At 44.7% G+C, this 25,447-nt stretch overlaps 1 protein-coding gene across 7 annotated transcripts in view; it reads left to right on the top strand.

Moving 5' to 3' along the window:
- Positions 1 to 25,447, top strand: part of LOC138261124 (testis-expressed protein 2-like) — a 344,587-nt gene that overhangs the window by 144,565 nt on the left and 174,575 nt on the right. For all 7 annotated transcript variants that reach the window (XM_069209794.1, XM_069209792.1, XM_069209793.1 and 4 more), the window contains exons 5-6: positions 499 to 740; positions 2,890 to 3,036. In XM_069209794.1, the coding sequence (XP_069065895.1) occupies positions 499 to 740; positions 2,890 to 3,036 (389 nt within the window). The remainder of the gene's footprint in view (positions 1 to 498; positions 741 to 2,889; positions 3,037 to 25,447) is intronic.

The raw sequence follows: 25,447 nt of genomic DNA, 5'->3' as shown, positions 1-25,447 counted from the left end.
CATCCTCCTGCAAACTGGTGCTCAAGAACAATGAATTGCAGACATGATTGTAAAAGTGTGAACAGGTTTGATGTCAATGTATCTCTCACAGAAATACCAATACTTGCACATACTGTATATTGATTTCAGTATATGCACTTGCACTGTATCATCATGGTGAGCAGACCTAGCAAACTATAGTTTTAATCTTCAATTTCCTTTTGCTGTACTGTATGTTGGTAGATTTCCCAAAGGTAGAGGTAACAGTATATATGCCACCAGTATGGTACATTTAGCTGTTGACATCCTCTACATTAACTCAAATTGATGTGTATTTTGTGAATATTTAAAACTCAATATTTTGGTATCACACCCTGAATACATACAGAGATGAAACCTATGTCAAGCTGCTTACAAACGCTCAACATAAATGTGATGTGATTTGAGGGTTCTTCCACCATTTAACTTGTGTTGATTGATTGGAACACACCAATGTGAAACTTACTTCCACCTTTCCAGGTATGTTTGGGAACCAGCTGCCCAGTCCCTGTGGCAGGACAGCTCCCAGTAACTGCAGCAGCCGGGGCAGCACCGAGGACATCCCATCCATGTTCAAGCCAAAAGACCTGGCTGGGAATGTCAAGCAGAAGATTCTTCTGGATTATAGAGCCTACATGTCCCGTTGTATCCGGACCGAGAGCCTGAGCGCCCATCCGAGCCCGTGCCCCAGCGCAGGCAGCAGCCCCACCACCAGGAAAAAGGTGAGTAGAACCTGTGCATCTATCTGCACCACAGGGAAGATAAGCGGACAATTATTAGGCTTGTATCTTCTATATATCTCAACAATTGTCGCTATGAGTGTGTGTATGCGTCTGTTATGTCATGTGTCATACTATTATTTGTTACATTATATTAAATTATGTTACTTTATCTTACGTTACATTACATGTATTTGTTTAGCAAGTGTCTGCAGAGATTCATAGTACATTCGGGATAACACATATCTAAAATACCACTGCATAAAAACTATAACAGCTACAATTACTGATAGTGTGATTACTTTTGTTGTGAATCCAGCCAATTGGCTGCAGGGTATCAGGATGGCTTGTTGTGGTTACAATTGGGCTATAAAGTGAAATAATTTCTTTAAAAAGGTCCGAAACCTATAAATTTCAATCCTATAAGTATTGTCTTTTGGTCTCTCCCATATGTGATATGTTATATATATATATATACATATATATATATATATATATATATATATATATATATATATATATATATATATATATATATATTGGTATGGCTTTTTTCAGCTTGGGACATAATCTTTCCTTCTTTTGCTATCAGCCGCTTATTTGACCATTAATGGTTTGTGTGAAATTCATTGGTTCTTCTTTACCCTTCTTTACCCTTATTGTTAATGGTTTCCTACGCCTTTTAAGTTGTAGTGTACAATCAAGCACCTGAGTTAGGTTACTGTGGAAGAGGTCCAAGCAGTGTATTTGCTTTAGTGTAGGATCACAATGAGTTGAAATGACTAAAAGTGTCTCAGGAGGAACAAGCCTATAGAGTAAAATACCCTTAGATCGTCTGTGAACTGCTTATCACATGCCCATGAGGTTTGCCCATCTTTGGAATTTGGATGAGGAAGGGAACACCAAAGTTGCATGTCCAAAAAAGACATGTAGGATAATGTGTTAGATGCTGTATTATTACGTCATTGACAGCATTGTTGCTGCCTCTGAAACAGACCTGTCATCTCACATGCTGCCACTAAAAGTCAAATTATATCAGCTCTCTTCCTATGGTCACCAATTGAAAAGCAAATGTCAACTAGTGACCACATGTTGTGCTGTAAATGCCCTCAAATGTGGAGGCACTACACAGTTGAAATCCAGTAATTGTTTTGCAACCTCTTTCAGACACAGGAAGCAAGTTCAGAAAATGCTGTTTGTTTTTTTGAGTAGGGTACGAGTGGCTCCTCAGGCATACATCTCTGCACTCCTTGCTCCAAATGTCACTCCAGATCTGGTTTCCACACCAACATCCTGATGTATTATGGTCTATGTATTTCCTTCTGTCACCAAACCTTGCCTAGATCATGTCCTGGAGGTGGCACTCTGTTTAGTATCAAGTACACATACAGGTTTGCATCTATAAAAGGCATGTAGTGGCTGGAACACCAATACGTGTACAAACAACCACAATTGCCTCTCACGCTCTCCTTTGTAAACTAAATGAGACACATTATATAGTGTTCTTGAAATGGGTGAATCATCAACTCTTTTCTAAAATGGAGCAGGGCTGATGCAGTCCTGGTGGATACAGAGATGTTGTTCTGGATCCTTGGTGCTAGACGGAAAACACATTTATTGTTAACCATTGATTCCCTCAAATGTGAGTAAATCATTATGTGCTTTTTTGGGAATTTCTTAAGTATCTGTACCGTGGCCACGAGCAGAGCAACGAGTACTTGATAGCTTCATCGTCATGCCTTATTCCCTACATACGTTATTCCCTTTACCATTTGTAGAAAAAGAACTGCAAACCACAGTAATAAGTTTTAAATATCATTTTACAAAAATATCACAGCCAGAATAGTAACTACAAATATATCATGAAGGGAGGTATCTATAGTTAAGTATAGGTTTCCTATACTTTAATACAAAGGTTTTCCTTGAAATTATATATATGTCTTCAAAATGTGTAGACATGCAGTTAAGAATAGTAAATCTGTACTATATACTTACCTTCATGATATTTAGCTCTATATTCTGGCATCCAACCTTATAAGAGAGACCCTAGATGGGATCATAAGGCACACAATAAAGTACACATTAGAGCGCCTTAAATATGCACCATCTGTGCTGTGTTGTCTGTATTATTCACACTCCCTTTTTGTTGCAGTCCTTTTCAGAAGCACGTGTCAACAGTGATCCTTACATGGCCTGGATCAACGCACTGATTGGTCGCATTTTCTGGGATTTCCTACGAGAAAAGTACTGGGCTGACCAGGTGGCCAACAAGATTCAGAAAAAGCTGAGCAAGATCAAGGTAAGTTGATAGAAAGATCGATAATGGAGCTTCCATCAACATGATCCACCGATAAACGCAAACATTTAAAACAATGATGGAATGTAAGAGTTCCTCCTCAGACCACTATTGTCCTTTTCTAATAGATGCCCTGCACACAGTACGTGTGAGACGGTGCTAATTCAAGCCTCTCTGATCCTATATGAATCCCTAAAGAGAGTCGTATGGGGGATAGGGTCTGTTAGTAAATGGTGTCATGAAAACTGTGTAATCCTGGATGCTTCTGGCATGGGTGGCAACACTCATCTTTCAGCATTAGACTCAGAATTAGTGGTGTTAGCCTTTCCACCTCACCACCTTTCCAAAATCTCTTATCATATGCTGCAAGGAACCATTTTGATGCAAGGCAAGACCAACAAACTTGTGATTAATTTTGCTCCCATATATACAATTTATCATTAATTATTATTACTATTATTATTATTATTATTATTATTATTACTGGTGCACACACGACCCCGACAGTAAAAAGCAGAGGGGAAATGATAGCTTACCTGGAAACATTATGGAGAATCAACCACATTTTCACATACAAATTTTCCTTATCAACCACCTGATCTAATTAACATTTCTAAACCTTCTTATCTTTGTCAACAATTCGATCTATCAGCTTCTCCATCATGTGTTTTTATGATCTGGTGGCTGTCTCAAAATCTGTACTGGATTCATTAGTCAGCATTTCATAAAATAGTTGTTTCAGCATTATTCAGTAAATAGAAAAGTAGGGCTTCAGGGTAGTGTTAAATCCATACAGGCCAACAACTCCCCAGATGCATGCCAAAACACGTGTAAAGCCGTGAAAAATATCTAATGTAATCACCCTTAAGATCATGCTTAGCCACTAACTAGCCACATTATGCTATTGTAACACATAAATGGTTCTGTTCAAAATTCTCATATGATTGTTATCAAACTAAGACATTCTGCAAGTATTTCTGAAGAGCCAACTTCTATTTTGGGAAGCCATGCAGCAAGTATTAGACATTTTCTAGGACCAGACGAGAGTGCATAAAGGAAAACTGATCTTCCTTCAATATCTATGTTGGTTTATTGTTTTTTTATATTCCATGTTGATAATTTGCTACTGGCTTTGATCTATTTAGGTGAGACAATTTGGGGATAATTGAGACAATCGGGGTAATTCACTCTTCTCTTTCCATTGAATATTTTAGTTTGGATTGTGTTGTCCTATTTTTTTGTTCTCAGCCCACAGTCACCGAGAAAGTGTATTGCCCAGGTCTCTCCTCCATGTCTAAAATGTGTGACATAATTTGCTCTCAAAATGCCTCAGTGTCATGAGAGAGTCTTGCAGACAACTCTCATGCTGCCAAACAACTGAAGGCACCAAGCACTCCATTTGGCAAGATTACTGGATTATCTGGATGAAGAGAAGAAAGGAACAGGGTAAGGCAAAGAGAGAAACATGGCCAGCATGGAATAAAGATACCAGGATCTGTAGCATAGTATGTGCATATGGCTGACAACTTTAATATTTTAAAAAGTAGATGTTCCAAAAAGCCAATCACAAATATCATGGCTTGGGAACTCCAGGACCTGAAAGGTTGTGGTCAAGGTTCCAAACCAGATGCCAGATAGAGAATTATCCTATGACAAACCCATGGGAAACACGTAGAAAATATTACTTAGGTAATTGAATAATTAATGAATATACTGCTGGGGAAAGGGATATGATAAGGTATTGCCATGTTGCCCAGGTTCTATGACGTGCCTGCTCTTTGTAATTGTTGACTTAACTATGAATTTCCATCACAGTCCTTGCCCCTCTCTCTTCATCTCTCAGATGTAGGCCTAATGGTTTCCTTACACAGATCTCTTACAGCCTGTGCTGTAGTGTATCGTATTACTCCCAGTACTGTAGTGTACTTGAGCTTGGCCAACAGCATCTGAATACAAAGTCATACAACGCACCTCATAGGTTCTTTGTCAGCATATTATGATATAACTGGCCTTTATCACTGATACTTCACTGCAGTCTATGTTTCAACAACTTTAGTTTGGCCTGTTGCCAATACTATTAAAAATAATGAAACATGGGTAAGCAAGCTGCCATGATCTGACCCAATTCAACAGACATGGACCAAAGTTGAGGTATATTCAACATGCAACACAAATGAGAATTTAATGTTATTCCTCAACCACTGTTGGGCTCAAAGATTGCAATAAGTGAAAGGTGCCGCTGACATTTTGACTATGGATACAATGAAGGGATTACATAGGGCTTGTCCAGTCTTTTCTTTACCTAATTCACCGTTATCCAATTTTGCCCAGATCCTTGCTCACAGGACAATGTCATATTTTTTTCCTTCGTTATGGATTCAGCATATTGGGGTTCATAGCTCGGTCGGAGACTGCAAGCCCCTCTAGGACATAGTTAGACATGACACAAAGCAATACTGTCATGTCAAAACAAGCAATGTTCCTAATGGTGCCATCATTGAAAACACCGCAGAGAAGTACAGTACTCTTCATGGATATCAATGATATTGCTCACAGTCACACCGTTCCAGCTGTGGATTCCTTGAGTGGAACCCAGTCTTACTGTGTACTCAGAGCTCTGAAGCAGGAGTTACTGAAAGAAAGTGCAACCCAAATGCTAGATGACCCACTGCACTCATAGGGCAATTTTTCCTAACAATTACGTATAAGGTATATCTTTGCGGTGGAAAAAGTTATGTTTATAAAAGCATCAATTCTACAAAGAACCATACTGCTGATCCTTCTGCGGTGGAGGTCAGTCTCATTTTTCTATTTGCGCCCTCTTCAGGGTTATCTCCTCTATAAAGCACTGCAATTAACACCTTCATTTCTTTGCATTGAAGACTAATCACCTGCGACTAATGGGATTCCAATTAATTATTTGACTGATCAATCTCACATCAGAGGTACCTGTGGTCATGGACTAATCAGTTTTTGGAACCTTACTCATCATGCATCAACAGTGTGGTGTCTTCTTCAAAACAAGGATCTGAAATTGTTCACATCACATTCTGATGGAGCTGTTCCATGGCCTCGAAAAGGCTTTTTAGCGGTTCCTTTAGGAGAAGTCAAGGCGTGCTTCTGAATTTCTGACCACATCTGAACCATTCTTCATTATAGAGTACGTAATTACAGAAGAATCTAATGACTTCTATGGCATAACCAAGTAATACTTCATAACAAGTCATGAAACTGAATCCATTTTGACTCCTTGGACCTTTTAAGGTTCAAAATTCCCACCCTATTGCTGTAGTTCTGCTCAGATCCATGGCAGGCAATGGGACTGCATTACAATGGATACAATCCCCAATTTCGATACTTGTTGAATTGAAAATCTTCATGCAGTGCCTTTAACAGATGCTTTCTGGAGACTTTGGCTGAGGGTCATGAGTATGTTTATAACAGGCTGATGCAGGATGCTCTTCAGACATCCCAGGTGCAACACTCATTTTTCTCAGGTGCTAGAAATGTCCCTGTGGATGGAGCATAAATATCAGCTAGGACAAAACTGCTGCAGCGGTGGTATAAGAGTGCATTGAAGTTTGGAGGGGAGGATCAGTGATCATGATACCACCAGACCATACATCTCTACAATGTGCTATATCAGCAGGGCCACTGGAAATATGCAGAGAGGGAGCACTAAGTTATGGTGGAGGTTTGAGTAAATTATGCAGTAAGAAAAGGCAAGATCTGCTGCTTAATGTGACACATTTTTTGATACTATTACTTAATTATTTTGTTATTTATACTCATGGTAAAACTGTCAGGGCAAAGATTTCACCTCTTTAGTGCCATTTTAACAAACAAATGCAGAAAAAAGCAACCGAAAGATGACTACTTAAAAGTTGCAAAGAGCCTTCCACTGCGTGCAAACCTTTATTGACATTTTTGTTAGTAACTTTTGATCTGTTTCAGCTAGAAACAATTTATTTTTTGTTAGAATGTGCATATTATGCAGCAGGTGATGGATTTTGTGTCAAATGCAGCAAATACGTAATTTTGAAAAAAAAGCTGAGGCTGAAGAATCGCGAATTTCCAGTGACTCTGTATATCAGGGTCCTTCTAAACTGTAGGTTCGATGGCATCTGTCGCTGTAGATACGCATGTTCTGCAATAGCTCGCCATCTGGTGTTGGGCCGGAGTGTTACAAGTTGTTTTTCTTCGAAGAAGTCTTTCGAGTCACGGGACCGAGTGACTCCTCCTTTTGTCTCCATTGCGCATGGGCGTCGACTCCATCCTCGATTGTTTTTTTTCCGCCATCGGGTTCGGACGTGTTCCTGTCGCTCCGAGTTTCGGAACAGAAAAAATAGTTAATTTCGGAAGATTTTCGTCGGTATTGTTGCGTTCGGGATCGGCGTACTTACATTCAACACCGCATCGAAGATCGAAGAGCTCCGGTGCCCTTCGGGGTAGTTTTTCGATCCTCCGTCGGGGCCTGGTCGGCCCGACCGCGTGCTGAGGAACGCCGATGGAACGGACCCCTTTCCGTTTCTGCCCCAAATGCCACAATAAATACCCCTACACAGACCAACACTTGGTCTGCAACCTGTGCCTGTCACCTGAGCACAGCGAAGACACCTGCGAGGCCTGTCGTGCGTTCCGGTCCCGAAAAACACTCCGAGACCGTCGAGCCAGAAGACTTCAAATGGCGTCCGCACCGACAGCCCGACGGGAGTTCGAGGAACAGGAAGAGGAAGGTACCTTCTCGATCCAAGACTCAGACTCCGAAGGATTCGACAATACACAAACCGTGAGTAAGACGTCGAAAACCACACAAAGAAACATTTACAAGGCCCAGGGGACGCCACTGCCACCAGGCCATGGCTCAACCCATAAAATCGGTGACCGACCGTCGGCACCGAAAAAGGCCCAAACAGTGCCGAGATCGTCCGACTCCGGTCGAGACACCGGCACGCAGCCTTCTCGGGACCGAGAAAGTGCTGGAGACAAGCCTCGACACCGAGATGCCGGTGTGGACACGGCTCGACGCCGAGACAGCGGCACCGAAACAGATCGACGCCGAGAGGTTTCGGCCCCGAAAAGGAAAAAAGTCACCTCGGAGCCGAAAAAACACGCAGACACAGTTTCGACGCCGAAACAAACTGCAAGCGACCCACCTTCAGGCTCTTATACAGAAGAGCACTCGCTAACCTCCCAAATGCAGAAGCATAGGTTTGAGGAAGAGCTACAAGCAACTGATGCGGACCATACGCAAAAGCGTATCTTCATTCAGCAGGGGACAGGGAAAATAAGCACCCTTCCCCCCATTAGGAGAAAGAGAAGGTTGGAGTTCCAGACGGAACAAACACCACAACCAAAAGTGGTGAAAAGAGTTACACCACCACCCTCTCCTCCGCCCGTGATTAACGTTTCACCAGCACAAACGCCATCACACTCCCCAGCTCACACCACCATGAGCCAGGGTGACCAAGACCAGGACGCATGGGACCTATACGACGCCCCAGTGTCAGATAACAGCCCAGAGGCATACCCTACAAAACCATCTCCACCAGAAGACAGCACCGCGTACTCTCAGGTGGTGGCTAGAGCAGCACAATTTCACAACGTAAGCCTCCACTCAGAACAGGTCGAGGATGATTTCTTGTTCAACACACTCTCCTCCACCCACAGCTCCTACCAAAGCCTGCCTATGCTCCCTGGTATGCTCCGGCACGCAAAAGACATATTTAAGGACCCGGTCAAAAGTAGGGCAATCACACCAAGGGTGGAAAAAAAGTATAAGCCGCCTCCTACAGACCCGGCTTTCATCACAACACAGCTGCCACCAGACTCTGTTGTTGTAGGAGCAGCTAGGAAAAGGGCCAACTCTCACACATCTGGAGATGCACCACCCCCAGATAAAGAAAGCCGCAAGTTTGATGCAGCTGGTAAAAGAGTCGCAGCACAAGCTGCAAACCAGTGGCGCATCGCGAACTCCCAGGCACTACTTGCGCGCTATGACAGAGCCCACTGGGACGAGATGCAACATCTCATTCAACATCTGCCCAAAGACTTCCAAAATAGGGCAAAACAAGTGGTTGAGGAGGGACAGGCCATCTCCAACAACCAGATCCGCTCCTCCATGGACGCTGCAGATACAGCTGCACGGACAATTAATACATCTGTAACTATCAGAAGGCATGCATGGCTCCGAACGTCTGGATTTAAACCAGAGATTCAACAAGCAGTTCTCAATATGCCTTTTAATGAAATAGAACTGTTCGGTCCAGAAGTGGACACAGCGATTGAGAAACTCAAAAAAGATACGGACACTGCCAAAGCCATGGGCGCACTCTACTCCCCGCAGAGCAGAGGGAATTACAGCTCATTCCGTAAAACGCCCTTTCGAGGGGGGTTTCGGGGTCAAAGCACACAAGCCAGCACCTCACAAGCCACACCGTCCAGTTACCAAGGACAGTATAGAGGAGGTTTTCGGGGACAATATAGAGGAGGGCAATTCCCTAGAAATAGAGGAAGATTCCAAAGCCCCAAAACCCCTACTACTAAACAGTGACTCACATGTCACTCACCCCCTCCACACAACACCAGTGGGGGGACGAATAGGTCATTATTACAGAGCATGGGAGAAAATCACTACAGACACTTGGGTTCTAGCAATTATCCAACATGGTTACTGCATAGAATTTCTACAGTTCCCTCCAAACATACCACCAAAAGCACAAAATTTAACAACACACCATTCCAATCTCCTAGAGATAGAAGTGCAGGCACTATTGCAAAAGAATGCAATCGAATTAGTGCCAAACACACAAATAAACACAGGAGTTTACTCACTGTACTTTCTGATACCAAAGAAGGACAAAACACTGAGACCAATCCTAGACCTCAGAGTAGTCAACACTTTCATCAAATCAGACCACTTCCACATGGTCACACTACAAGAAGTATTGCCATTGCTAAAGCTGCACGACTACATGGCAACTTTAGACCTCAAGGATGCTTATTTCCATATACCAATTCACCCATCGCACAGGAAATACCTAAGGTTTGTATTCAAAGGAATACATTACCAATTCAAGGTACTGCCTTTCGGATTAACAACCGCACCAAGAGTCTTTACCAAATGTCTAGCGGTAGTCGCTGCACACATCAGAAGGCAGCAAATACATGTGTTCCCATATCTAGACGACTGGCTAATCAAGGCCCATTCGTTAATAGAGTGCTCAAATCACACAAATCATATCATACAAACCCTCTTCAAACTAGGGTTCACCGTCAATTTCACAAAATCCAAGATTCGGCCACGCAAGGTACAACAATACCTGGGAGCCATAATAGACACATCAAAAGGAGTAGCCACTCCAAGTCCACAAAGAATTCAAAATTTCAACACCATCATACAACGCATGTATCCAACACAAAAGATACAAGCAAAGATGGTATTACAACTCCTAGGCATGATGTCATCATGCATAGCCATTGTCCCAAACGCAAGACTGCACATGAGGCCCTTACAACAATGCCTAGCATCACAGTGGTCTCAAGCACAGGGTCACCTTCTAGATCTGGTGTTAATAGACCGCCAAACTTACCTCTCGCTTCTGTGGTGGAACAACATAAATTTAAACAAGGGGCGGCCTTTCCAAGACCCAGTGCCACAATACGTAATAACAACAGATGCTTCCATGACAGGGTGGGGAGCACACCTCGATCAACACAGCATACAAGGACAATGGAACGTACATCAAACAAAACTGCATATCAATCACCTAGAACTTCTTGCAGTTTTTCAAGCACTAAAAGCTTTCCAACCAATAATAGTTCACAAATACATTCTCGTCAAAACAGACAACATGACAACAATGTATTATCTAAACAAGCAGGGAGGGACGCACTCCACGCAGTTAAGCATGTTAGCACAAAAAATTTGGCATTGGGCAATTCACAACCAAATTCGCCTAATTGCACAGTTTATACCAGGGATACAAAATCAACTCGCAGACAATCTCTCTCGAGATCACCAACAGGTCCACGAATGGGAAATTCACCCCCAAATACTGAACACTTATTTCAAACTCTGGGGAACACCTCAGATAGACTTGTTTGCGACAAGGGAGAACGCAAAATGCCAAAACTTCGCATCCAGATACCCACACAAACAATCCCAAGGCAATGCCCTATGGATGAACTGGTCAGGGATATTTGCTTACGCTTTTCCTCCTCTCCCTCTCCTTCCTTACCTGGTAAACAAACTCACTCAAAGCAAACTCAAACTCATATTGATAGCACCAACTTGGGCAAGGCAACCCTGGTACACAACGCTGCTAGACCTATCAGTGGTACCCTGCATCAAATTGCCCAACAGGCCAGATCTGTTGACACAGCACAACCAAAAGATCAGACACCCAGATCCAGCATCGCTGAATCTAGCAATCTGGCTCCTGAAATCCTAGAATTCGGGCACTTACAACTTACCCAAGAATGTATGGAAGTCATAAAACAAGCAAGAAGGCCATCCACCAGGCACTGCTATGCAAGTAAATGGAAGAGGTTTGTTTGCTACTGCCATATTAATCAAATACAACCATTACACACAACTCCAGAACATGTAGTGGGTTACTTGCTTCACTTACAAAAATCTAACCTAGCTTTCTCTTCCATTAAGATTCACCTTGCAGCAATATCTGCATACCTGCAGACTACCTATTCAACTTCCCTATATAAAATACCAGTCATTAAAGCATTCATGGAGGGCCTTAGGAGAATTATACCACCAAGAACACTACCTGTTCCTTCATGGAACCTAAATGTTGTCCTAACTAGACTTATGGGTCCACCTTTTGAACCCATGCACTCCTGCGACATACAGTTCCTAACCTGGAAGGTGGCATTTCTCATCGCCATTACTTCCCTGAGAAGAGTAAGCGAGATTCAGGCGTTTACTATACAGGAACCTTTTATACAACTACACAAAAATAAAGTCGTCCTAAGGACCAATCCTAAATTTTTGCCAAAGGTTATTTCACCCTTCCATCTAAATCAAACAGTGGAACTTCCGGTGTTCTTTCCACAGCCAGATACCGTAGCTGAAAGGGCACTACATACATTAGATGTCAAAAGAGCATTAATGTATTACATTGACAGAACAAAGAACATCAGAAAGACTAAACAACTCTTTATTGCATTTCAAAAACCTCATGCAGGAAACCCAATTTCTAAACAAGGTATAGCCAGATGGATAGTTAAATGCATCCAAATCTGCTACCTTAAAGCTAAACGACAGCTGCCCATTACACCAAGGGCACACTCAACCAGAAAGAAAGGTGCTACCATGGCCTTTCTAGGAAACATCCCAATGCAAGAAATATGTAAGGCAGCCACATGGTCTACGCCTCACACATTCACCAAGCACTACTGTGTAGACGTGTTATCCGCACAACAAGCCACAGTAGGTCAAGCTGTATTAAGGACATTATTTCAGACTACTTCCACTCCTACAGGCTGATCCACCGCTTTTGGGGAAATAACTGCTTACTAGTCTATTGCAGAACATGCGTATCTACAGCGACAGATGCCATCGAACTGAAAATGTCACTTACCCAGTGTACATCTGTTCGTGGCATCAGTCGCAGTAGATTCGCATGTGCCCACCCGCCTCCCCGGGAGCCTGTAGCAGTTTGGAAGTTACCTTCAATTATTTATATATGTATCATCTCAACCTTAAATAAGTGCATACTTAGTCACTCCATTGCATGGGCACTATTACTACAATTCAACTCCTACCTCACCCTCTGCGGGGAAAAACAATCGAGGATGGAGTCGACGCCCATGCGCAATGGAGACAAAAGGAGGAGTCACTCGGTCCCGTGACTCGAAAGACTTCTTCGAAGAAAAACAACTTGTAACACTCCGGCCCAACACCAGATGGCGAGCTATTGCAGAACATGCGAATCTACTGCGACTGATGCCACGAACAGATGTACACTGGGTAAGTGACATTTTCATTCTAATGCACCATCTCAGATTGTAGCTGGGCCAGTAATAAACTACACAGAAGAATCAAGTTTTATTTAGCTTTATGTGAAATGCTCACATTGTGTCTATCATCTAAAGGTGAACAGTCAGAAGACAGCAAATAAATGTCACTACAAGCATAAAGGATTTTAGTAATAAAGATAACAACATTAAATCCTATCTCCAAAAATCAACACCAATGCAATCCAGGTACTGTCTGCTTCTCATGGATGAAGATTTAATTTATTTATTTATTTAGTTGGCATTTTTCTATAGCACCCCTCTACTGGGGCGTCAGCATCCTTTACAATGCAACAGAAAAGCAGAGATTGAGCCTTGTTTTACATTATACATTAAACTTTGGAAGAACAAGAACCAGATTAAGAGTAGTAAGTAGAGAAAACTATCAACTGGGAGCACTGAGGAGGTGATGGTGGAAGAAAAAGTGGTATGAAAAGCTGGGAGATTGTAGGTAGATTAAAGGAGGAAACAGGAGAGCAGGAGGGGGATAAGAGAAGTGGTAGGGCGACAGCGATGAAGGTAGTCAGTCAGATGGGAGGGATAGTGATGGTAGTAAAACTGGAGAGGTGGAGGAGATTAAGTAGAAAAAAACAGGAGGGTGAGGTCAGAGAGAGATTTTGGTGAAGTGAAGAGTGGAGTGCGGGAGAGGCAATAGAAGTGATGGATCATTGGAGAAGTAGTGAAGGGGAGGTGAGGGGAAGTGGTATGAGAGCAGGGGTGGTAGCAGAAGAGAGGGCAAGATAGGAGAAGAGAGGTGGATGGGTGAAGGATGGATGAAGAAGAGCAAAAAAGGTGGATGAAGGAGGGGTGAAGACGAGAGGACGGCAAAGGAAGAGATGATGAAGTCTGAAAAGATCTCTACTTCTAAGATGCTTCATGCCTACAGATATTTATATTGCAGAGTGTAGGTAATTTGGAGAATTGGCTTCAGAGGAGCCAATGTAGATGTTTTAGTATTGTGGTGATGTGGTTGAATTATTTGTGGTGGAGATTAGAATGGACACAGAGTGAAGGAACTCTGATGAAAGTTGCTTTGCATAAGTCAATGAGAAAGCTAACCATGGACTGGATGACTAGACAGGTAATTAGCAGATTTAGTGATGGTGATGTCAAAAACCAGGAATGTTCAATCCAAAACACCTATAAATTTACATCATTTGTAAGACATGTTAGAAGCTGGAGGCCTCAAGATCCTTGAACTACTCAAAGTTGAATTTGAGGTGGTGTTGTTCGTACATGAGGATTAATTCAGTTTTGTCTGAATTAGATTTGAGGTGTGGCCATCCAGTCTTGCATCTTTGATAAGCTGTCTTTCAGAATGAAGATGTCACTAAGAGAATTAGTTTCAGTTTTAGATGAATGGTATCAGAATATTAGTGGATCTTGACACCTGTGTGCTTTATGGGTCTTTCAGGGGCTCAATGTACAGGTTAAAAAGTAAGAAAGGGGTTGAGGGTGCGGCAAGTCTTGCTATCTGTTTGTAATTCATGAGGAAGGAAGTGAACCATTTGAGTACTTATCCTCAGAAGCACATGCGGGTCTCAAGGATCTCAATAAATATTTGGTGGTCAATCGTGTCAAAGGCCTTGTTAAAAGGTGGAGGAGAATAAGTAGACAGGTGCTTCTGTTGCCCAAAATGATGTGATGATATGGATATTTTCAAGTGTTGCTAACGTTGTCATTTCAGTGCGGTACTCTGTGCAGTACACAAATTGATACAGCCAAAAATATCATTTTTGATGATCTGAGAAGATAGTTGTGTTCCAATACATTTTTTGATAAATTTAGCTAGCCAAGGGATAATACCTCTAGATCAATAGTTTGATAGTGAATCTGATTTTTAACTGATGGTTATTTGACCCATTTTTCAACAATTGAGGAAAACTCCTTCCTGCTGCGATTGGGATGAATTGATTAGATGCACTAAGTCTCACTGAGGAGTTGGAAGTTTTTTTAATGTATAAGATTTTCTCTGGGAAGATGGAATCATGGTAATAGGGTGGTTTTACGCATCTAAAATATCTGGCACAACAGTGCAACACTTTGCACTGCCACAACTCGTTTCCAATGAAATCGATGGAGCCTCATTTTTTTACAGCCCTATTATATGGCCACGTGTTCTTTCTATCATTCTATGTAATGACAAGTTTCTCTTGAATCTCTAAAAATCTAAATCTCTTCTGCCTCATTTTCTGCAGGAAAAGCAACCCCAAATTGCTGCAGTCTGTCAGGTTAGCCAAATATATCATTACTTTGATTGATTTCTTGGATACCTGTGAGATTTTCCAAAATTATGATCAAACTAAAGTCTTTATTACGAAGGGTGCTCATGGTATCCGGTATTGAGACCCCCAGCACCCCAGAGGACTTGGATCTCTGGTCCATTCCTTCCATTCAATGCATTTAAACCGCCATGTATGCAAACATCCCCTTGTAATTGGTGAGGCATTACTTAAGCCTCATTTAAGCTTCGGCTGTTCGGCAAATAAGCAGTCCATTCTTCTTTCTGCCTGTCCACTAAAGTCAAAGTTAATTGCAAATAGGCTGGACAAATTGGTCCAAATTGCTTCCACAGACGCAGCTGGAGCACTTAGGGCCATATGTACGAACACATTTTCCCATAGACACAGAATGGGCAAAACTGCTTGCTACATCTGGCCCTTAGTGTATAATATATGTGTATATGTCAGTGGCGGCCGGTATTTTTAGGAGGGAGGGGGCAGGCGGGAAGCACACTCACACGCATTCATTCACACATGCATGCACGCACATCCATTCACAACACTCATCAACATTCAAAAATGCACACACACACCAAACATTCATTTAAAAAACACCCACACATACTTACCTTCAGCTCGGAGGTCCCAGGAGGGTTGGGACTGCACCTTCCCTCTCTGGCGGACCTTAGCAGTCCCAACTTCCTTACAGAGTGGGATGGGGTCAGTGAGACTTCTGATCCCACCCCACTCTGTGACGAGGTGTCACTGATTGACACTCGCCCTGGGCGCTTCAGGGCTTAAACCTGAAGCACCTAGGTCGGAGTCAATGGGTGATGCTTTCCCTCGTCACCGAGGGGGAGGGCCCCGAGCCACCTTTGCTGAGCCGAGGAGGTCACTCCCATAGGAGCTGTGACCTCCTCAGCTCAGCAAAGTTCAGCTCAGGCAGCCAGGAGTATGCGCTAATCGCGCATGTTTCGCTCCTGGCTGCCTGAGCTGAACATGAAGAGTGTCCAGTGGTAAAGACGTGCTTTATCCCTTTGTCTTTCCCTAAATTTGCACTTCAATGTTCTTTCTGTTTAATAAAAATGGGCTTGTGATTTAATGTTGCCTAACATATGTGAAATGAATTGAGGCTCCAATTAGAGGGTCTTGAAGACAAAAGACAATGGTGCGAAGGAGTAGGAAATGTAATGCAACATATACAAAATTTAAGGGATCCTCAGATAATACTTAAAATATAAGGCTAGATTTATTAAGGCTTAGCGTCGTCCTTTCGTCACGCATGGGGGCGCAAGGGCGATGCAAAACATAAGTGAGATTTATGAAGCCATGTGTGGCCCTGCATGGCTTGATAAATTTGGAGTAAATCGCTGCTTTGCGTTACTCAGCAGCACGGAGGGATTCCATTTGTGGAGTATGTGTGCTCCCTTCCTGCACAAAAAGAATCCTGCTTGTAACGCTGGCACCCTTGCTCCACGCGGCAAGGATGCCTGTGTTGACACTAGGGCCCATATTTATACTTTTTTTGCGCCACATTTGCATCATTTTTTGACGCAAAAGCAGCGCAAACTTGCAAAATACAATTATATTTTGCAAATTTGCGCCACTTTTGCATCAAAAAATTACGCAAATGTGGTGCTAAAAAGTATAAATATGGGCCTAAGCTGCTAATTTTGCACAAACGCAGGCAGAGGACAGAAATGCACCATAGCTTGACAGAAATGATGCATTCTTGCCCTCCCTTTTTCACTCAAGATGTCTTGGCGCGTTGGCCTGCATGAAAGTTTGAAAAATCTGGCCCATCATGTCTTGATGCGCCTGTTTGCGTGGCGCGCATCTCATCTTAGCTGCCTCGGGGCTGATGTAGAGGTGACAGATTGAAGAGTGCTCCGCCGAGTGCTGGATCATTAGGTACAGAGCTCAGTTTTAAATCATCCCATAAATTAGGCGAAGATGTCTCTTCCCACCTCTGCATCCCACAGCGTTACGTCACCACACACTCCCACGCGCTTCATGACTGAAGCGTCAATGTGTCTCAGACACATCAGGAGACTGGCAGCTGGTACGTGGCACAGAGAGATGCTGAGCCACTCTCTCCTCTCCAGAAGTTACGGCTGTTTTACCTCTCCCCTCTAGCACGCATCCCTCTAGGAGCTACAGATATTTTACACGACCCCTACTCTCTAGTACCTTGCCCCCACTGAGAGCCGGATGAGGTAAACCCTTTTACTTTCACAAACTCAGCAATTTGCAAAATTACATGGTTTTTACAACTGCAAAAGTGTGATGTTTAATGAACTAAAAGCTTTTTGAACTAGCAAAATGGATTTTGCAATCCATTCCTAATCACATTTAGGAAACAGCGCTCCATCCTAATAGGGGTCGCAAACAAATGATTAGTTATTGATACCTCAATGAAGGTGGCACCTAAATCACAACAGGGTATGTTGACACTAGATCGACCCTTTGGGGCAGGTAGTGGTTCCGGGGGCAAGTGCCTGAGACCCACCGCACTCCCCAAATCAGCTCTGGTGCCTTTAAGGAACATGGGCTTTATTTAAAAAAGTAAAGTTTCCCGTTTGGGACTGAAGGCACAGGGATGCTGGCCTTCTGTCTCTTGTAGGCCTAGAAACGGTGTATTTGTAGTGAATCACAGTGGGTCGCAAATAAAGACCTTCCTCATTATTATAAATTAGACAGGTCATTCTGTGACTCCCTGCGATGGGAGATTTTGCAACATCAACCATGAGCGTCAATTCACCAAAATGCCTGGGGTAGCGGAGGTGACATCACATGCCATTTGACCCTTACTGAGACACGCACATGCTTACACATACACACAGTTACGGCTCGCGGGGAATCCTGGGGGTGGGGCAGCAAGCGAGGGGGATGGGGGGAATTAATAACAAAATAAAATAAAGAACAAAACTTACCTCTGCTCCTGCACCGCACCGCTCCTCTCCTCTCCTTCATCCGGATGCTGCAGACACAGGCTCCCAGCCTGCCCTGCGGCCAATCCTGATGCTGCTTAAAGCAGCGTCAGGATTGGTTGGGAGTGCCCTGGCTGGGCGCTCCCAGGCAAACTGGGAGCTTGTGCAGGCTTTCTCCAGGCCAACAACTGTGTTGCTGGGCTGGAGAGAGCCCTGTGCGCATGTGTGTTTGGCCGCCCGAGACGGCCAGCCAAACATACAAGCGCAGTACCCGTCACCCCCGTGGCCCCACCCCTTTCAAAGAAAAGGATAATAAATTATGTTTATTATCCTTTTCTTTGAAAGGTTTTGCAGCTGCAGCTGCCACTGCTGGTGCGGTGGCGACGCTCCTCCGCCCCTATGGAGGAGCCGCCCTGCATACACATTCATACACTCTCGTTCACATAAACACTCTCACCCGCAATCACTCATACCTCATACATTCGAAAGTATTTTTTACTACCATAGCTGCCAGATAGGGTCATATTCCATCAAATTGTACTCCATTTTTTATTACACCAAAAGTGAATAATATTATACACTATTTGTGTAATAACAAATCACAAAATACCAGGGAAGTGAATTGCCAATCGACGTCAATAGGTCTGGATGCACCACTTTTCATGCATCACCTCTGCCCCACCTAGTGACACCATGGTTGCACCATATTACAGCGCACCATGGCGGTTGTTAGGACAACAGCATCAACATTTTTGATGCTATTCTGGCGCTTTGCTGCACTACTGTGAAAAATGTTGACTCTAGTGCAGAAAAACACAGGGAGGCCCATTGATTAAAATGGATGTGACATTTTAACGCATGCTCTGAGCAGGCGTTAAAAATGGTGGCAAAATGGCACAGTAAAAAGTCAATTTCACTGCGCCATTTTTCAGCCCTACCTGCGTCGGAACGCTCCCCTTCTTGCATACATTATGCCTGACGCAGGCATTATGTGGTGCAAGGTTTTGCAAAGTGGCGCAATGCAAGCATTGCATCACTTTGGAACTGTGATGCAGGAGAAATTCCTCCTTAACGCCACCTTAGGTTCAGAAAACTGGCGCTAGGGTCTTGTAAATATGCCCCTTTGTATTTCTCCCCACCCCTCACAGCTCATTCGTAGTTGCACAGCTACAGGTATATTCGTTTCAGGTTTGTCTAGAGAGCAGACATTATCATGGTTTTCTTCTCTCTGCTGCTTTCGATATTTTATATGAGAGTCCAGACCCTTGAACACAAAGGCATCATGCATGGCGCTGGGGGAGGGGCCGGCTGCTGCACTCAGTCTGCCTTTGAAGAAGAGGTTATACATAGACTGACAGGACACTTGTCACATAAAGCTGCTCCACGGGATGCAGCAGAGCACAAAACGCCTGGATTATTTGTTCCTGGTATGTGTCACGTCGAAAGTAAATGGCAAGCATTTTCCTTTCAATTCTGACACATCCCCAGGCAGTTGTTATTCTCTTTTATGTGCCTGCTGCTAGGCTTGTATCTTAAATTTGGATCTCAAGCAATAAGCTTTTTAACATTTTGTTCAGTGTTTCCTGAGTGAAATTTTAAAATAAAATATGGCGTTTAAAAGGACTGAAAATATGAATTAAATGTTCACTTTCAATATAACATAAGAGGTGTGTTTGTTTGTCCTCCAGTATTTTGAAATGTTTTCCATTTCTATTTTTTTTTTTTGTAAAAATGCTTTACAAAGAACATTTACTTATTGGCTTTGCCAATGCTTGCTATACTTACTTGTATCTCATGGGAACTGACCCGGTCACCACAGAAGTGAGTTCATGGCATGACTGAGTCGAGAGGAGTTCACAGGCATCTACAAAATAAACATAGGGGCATATTTACATGACCCTAGCGCCACCGGAGAGTCACTTTTTGTGACGCTCGGTGGCACTGTCCACTGTGCCACATTCACAAGGCAGCGCTCAGCCACTTTTTGTAGCTTAACACCACCTTGTAAACATGGGCCCCCGACGCAGTTTTCTGCTGCAGAGGGGCATGCAACAGATGTTGCTGTGGGCATTCCACCGCAACACCCTTTGCTTTTGGCGCTGCCCCACATTTACAAGAATTTGTGAATCTGTGGCAGCGCCAAAAACTAATGCCACCCAAGGGGTGGCGTGAGCATGACGCAACCAGGATAAATTATTTTATTTCTCTTCATTTTTGCTTTTTCTATGTGTGCTGCATTATGCAGCATACACAGAGAAAGCAAAACACCATGAATGATTGTTTATGTACAGGAGGGTGTTCCTTCCTCCACACAAACAATCATTCAATAATGATGATTTGCTACTTCTATGTGTGCTGCATTTTGCAGCACACATAGAAGTGCCAAATCACCATTGTAGATTGTTTATGTGCGGGAAGAGACGCCTTCCTGTGTCCCTTCCCTTGTGATTTAAAACCTGACAGATAGTATTGAAAATATTTGACCACCTATTCATACTCTAATATAAATCATGGCAACCATGGGGCACAAGACAAATTCCAAGGTGAAATGTAAAGTTTAGGCTTGTGGTAAAGAAAGTTACTTCTAATCCTGAGAGGTAGGGTTTTGAAGGGTTATAATTTCATTGGCATAACTGGGCACAGTGTGTAATTTTGCAATTAGTTGAAATTGCATATATTTTTCTTCAGTTACCTTTGACACAATTGTCTAATATTCCTGAAAAATGCTCCCACAAAAGTTGCCGCCATCAACCACAGAGGTACATATAGGGGCCGATTTCGAGGTCGGTGAAAGGGAAGACCTGTCCGCTGAACTTCCAATGGGGAAGTTGCCGCCTTACTGGTGACCTCCCCGCTGGCCCCATCACGACTTACCAGCTAGACTGCCTGTCAGCCCAGCTGGAAACTTGCGGCAGCATTGTCCCCGGCTCGTAATTGAGCCGGCGGCAAGGCTGCCACCCACAGGGAGCACCAGCACCCTCGTAATGCACACTGTCTGCTCAGCAGACAGTGCCCATTACATTGGTGCTGGGAAGGGGGGCCCCTGCACTGCCCATGCCATGGCATAGGCCGTGCAGGAGCCCCCCTTTGGCCCCCTGCACCTGTTCTCCACCAGCCTTTTCATGGCGGTAAAACCAGCATGAAATAGCTGGCGGAGAACCAGGTTGTAATCAGCAGGGTAGCGCTGAGTTCCACACCGCCCTGGCTGATTCCAACCTGCACTGCCATCAGCCCATTGGGAACATTGTTCTCGGCAAAGACGGCAGTAGTTTGGCAGTCCAACTTCCAATCTCTTAATTTGGCGGTCGGACTGCCAAACCGGAGGCGGACATGACCGCCACAGCGAGTCTGCTTGACTGTTGACTGCCAGACTCGTAATGAGGCCCAAAGTCTACAAACATTGCTAAAGAGCTGGAGTGTTGACTTACAAAACTCCCATGACTGGCAAGCTATGACATTAAATTGATAGTCCCTAACACTCCCCCTTAAATAGCCACTCTTTGGAGACTAAAGACCCTGTACCAGCGTTGGCTAGGAGACTATTAAATCGATGGCCTACTAACCTTCCTCTCTCAACAATCCTTATTTTTTCTACCTGTCAAAGCTTCCAGATCTACAGGTCCTTCTTTATCTTTCGGATCTGTGGAGCCTCTTTCACCTAATGGTGTTACACCACTCCTCTGTCCACAAAGAATCAAGTGAAGTCTTTGCATACCCTCCCTATCCAAACTAACCAATGCTACCATTAGAGATCTGGAACATCTTCCCCAGCTTCATCCCAACCAATTGCATCCTCAGCATTAACATCAACCAAAAATGAAACGGGTTTCCCAGCACTGGTTTATCTCACCCTTTTTCCAAATCCAAGTCCTGATGTACCAAATGGCAGATCGAGACTAGACTCCTACCAGCTGAACTGCTTCACCCATCAAATCCCCTAGGGAAAAATAATTCATCTTTCTTACTCCACTTAGTCCCGAATAAAATAACTGCTAGCCATGGAAGTCAATGACCATAAAGACAAGTTAAAAACCACACTGACCATTTTCATTTAGACTCTCTTTACTTGCGTAATACTATAGTCTGAGCACTCATCTTAGAAAGTTTGGAAGGGTGCTATATAGTGTTATATAGGTCGCAAGTTATTATTCTGTAGCACATCACAAATGAAATCACTGGTAGTTGATAAATAATAGGTGATGTCCTTATCGATCTCGTCCCCTTGATACCTCTATTATTGCCCTCAGAAGGATGAAAGTTGAAAACATTGGTGACAGGATTTGCATTGTCTGTTAGAAAGGTATACTCAGATACTTTGGCCCATATTTATAGTTTTTTAGCGCCGCGTTTGCTTCATTTTTTGACGCAAAAACAGCGCAAACTTGCAAAATACAATTGTATTTTGTAAGTTTGCGCCATTTTTGCATCAAAAAGCGGCGCAAATGCGACGCTAAAAAAGTATGAATATGGGCCTTGGAGTTTGTGTTGAAGTCACTGTGCTATCCTTGCAGCTCACCAAATGTAATCGCCCATGCATGGTTTACCGGATTCCAAACTCCAACATTAGTTGTAGTCGGAGGTGGATGGTTTAATGTGTAACCCCAATCAATCAATCAATCAAGCATTTATAGAGCGCGCTAATCACCCGTGAGGTCTCAAGGCGCTGGGGGGGTGGGGGGGGTACTGCAGCTCAAAGAGCCAAGTCTAGAGGCGTCTCCTGAAGGCAAGGTGGTCCTGGGTAGTTCTAAGGTGAACGGGGAGGGAGTTCCATGTCTTGGCCGCCAGGTAGGAGAAGGATTTGCCTCCAGTGGTGGTTCTGCGGATGCGAGGGACGGTGGCGAGAGCGAGGCTGGCTGAGCGGAGCTGGCGGGTGGGCGTGTAGAACGAGAGGCGTCTGTTGAGGTATTCGGGGCCCTTATTGTGGAGGGCTTTGTGAGCGTGGGTGAGGAGCCTGAAGGTGATCCTTTTGTTGACGGGCAGCCAATGCAGGTGCTTCAGGTGGGCGGATATGTGGCTGTGGCGCAGTATGTCCAGGATGAGGCGTGCGGAGGCGTTCTGTATTCGCTGGAGACGATTCTGTAGCTTGGTGGTGGTTCCTGCGTACAGGGTGTTTTCGTAATCCAGGTGGCTTGTGACGAGGGCGTGGGTAACAGTTTTTCTACTATTGGTGGGGATCCAGCGGAAGATCTTTCGGAACATGCGAAGGGTGTAGAAGCAGGCGGACGAGATGGCGTTGACTTGCTTGGTCATTGTGAGGAGGGGGTCCAGGATGAATCCGAGGTTGCGAGCGTGGTCTGATGGGGTTGGTGCGGTGCCCAGTGCCGTGGGCCACCATGAATCATTCTAGGCGAACGGGGAGTGCCCGAGGATGAGGACCTCCGTCTTGTCAGAGTTCAGCTTCAGGCAGCTGAGCTTCATCCATTCTGTGATGTCTTTCATTCCATCATGTAGGTTGGCTTTGGCGGTGGCTGGGTCTTTGGTGAGGGAGAGTATCAGCTGTGTGTCGTCGGCTTAGGAGATGATGTTGATGTTGTGTTTGCGAGCGATGTTCGCGAGGGGGCTCATGCAGATATTGAAGAGGGTAGGGCTGAGCGAAGAGCCTTGTGGAACGCCGCAGATGATCTTGGTGGGTTCTGAGCGGAAGGGCGGGAGGTAGACTCTTTGGGTTCGGTCAGAGAGGAACAAGATGATCCAGTCTAGGGCCTTTCCTTGGATTCCAGCGGAGGCGGGTTATTAGGGTGCGATGGCATACGGTGTCGAAGGCAGCCGAGAGGTCCAGGAGGATGAGGGTGGTAGTTTCTCCGTTGTCCATCAGGGTTCTGATGTCGTCGGTGACTGCGATGAGGGCGGTTTCCGTGCTGTGGTTGGTACGAAAGCCTGATTGGGAGGGGTCGAGCAGGTTGTTGTCTTCAAGGAAGTTGGTCAGTTGCTTGTTGACGGCTTTCTCGATGACCTTGGCCGGGAAGGGGAGAAGAGAGATGGGGCGGAAGTTCTTCAGGTCGTTGGGGTCAGCCGTGGGTTTTTTCAAGAGAGCGTTGACTTCCGTGTGTTTCCAGCTCTCGGGGAAGGTGGCAGATGCGAACGAGCTGTTGATGATGCTTTGTAGAAAGGGGGCGATGATGGCGTCGGCTTTGTTGAAGATGTGATGGGGGCATGGGTCCGATGGGGAGCCGGAGTGGATGGTGTTCATGGTGATTCTGGTCTCTTCGGTGCTGACGGGGGTCCAGGCGTTGAGGGTGGTGGCTGGGGCTGTTGGTCCAGTGGTGGGTGGCGGGGTTTGGGGTCCGAAGCTGTCGTGCAGGTCAGTGATCTTTCGATGGAAGAAAGTAGCGAGGGAGTTGCAGAGTTCTTGTGAGGGCGTGATGGTTTTGGAGCTGGCGTTGGGGTTGGAGAGCTCTTTGACAATGTTGAAGAGTTCCTTGCTGTTGTGGGTGTTGTTGTCAAGTCTCTCTTTGAAAGATGCCTTTTTGGTGGAGCAGGTCAGCTGGTGGTGTTCGCGGGTGGCGATCTTGAGGGCTGACATGTTTTCTGCGGTATGTTCTTTGCGCCAGGTTTTTTTGAGGGTACGGCAGGCTTTCTTGGATTCCTTGAGGGCTTCAGTGAACCACGGGGGTTTCCTGATGTTGGTCTCTCTTGGGTGGCTCCTGAGAGGGGCAAGGTCGTCTGCACAGTTGGTGATCCACTGTGTGAGGCTGAGGGCTGCGTTGTTGGCGTCGGTGGTGATGGCTGGTTGGTTGTGGTTTAGAGTTGCGAGTAGCTGATCTGTGGAGATTTTGTTCCAGGGTCTGCGGGGGATTTGTTGTGTGCGGAGGTGGTGGGTCTCACGTTTGAAGGTGAAGTGGACGCATCCGTGGTCGGTCCAGAGTAGCTCGGAGGAGTGGCTGAAGGATATGTGGTTGCTGGCGGAAAAGATGGGGTTGAGCGTGTGGCCATCGGAGTGGGTGAGGGTGTTCACCAGTTGCTTGAGTCCGATGTTGGCGAGGTTGTCGAACAGGGTGGCGGTGTTGGTGTCGTTGTTCTTCTCCAGGTGGAAGTTCAGGTCCCCGAGGAGGATGTAGTCTAGTGAGGCTAGGGCGTGCGGGGTGATGAAGTCAGTGATGGATTCGCTGAAAAGGGTGCGTGGGCCAGGGGGCCTGTAGACGAGAGTACCTCAGAGGGTGGTCCTGGGGTCGGTGTGGATCTGGAAGTGCATGTGTTCGGCTGCGAGGGGGGTGTCTTCGGTGGTGG

The sequence above is a fragment of the Pleurodeles waltl genome, chromosome 10 (genome assembly GCF_031143425.1).
Source record: "Pleurodeles waltl isolate 20211129_DDA chromosome 10, aPleWal1.hap1.20221129, whole genome shotgun sequence".
Lineage (NCBI taxonomy): Eukaryota > Metazoa > Chordata > Amphibia > Caudata > Salamandridae > Pleurodeles > Pleurodeles waltl.
This window is presented reverse-complemented; position numbering and strand designations above follow the sequence as displayed.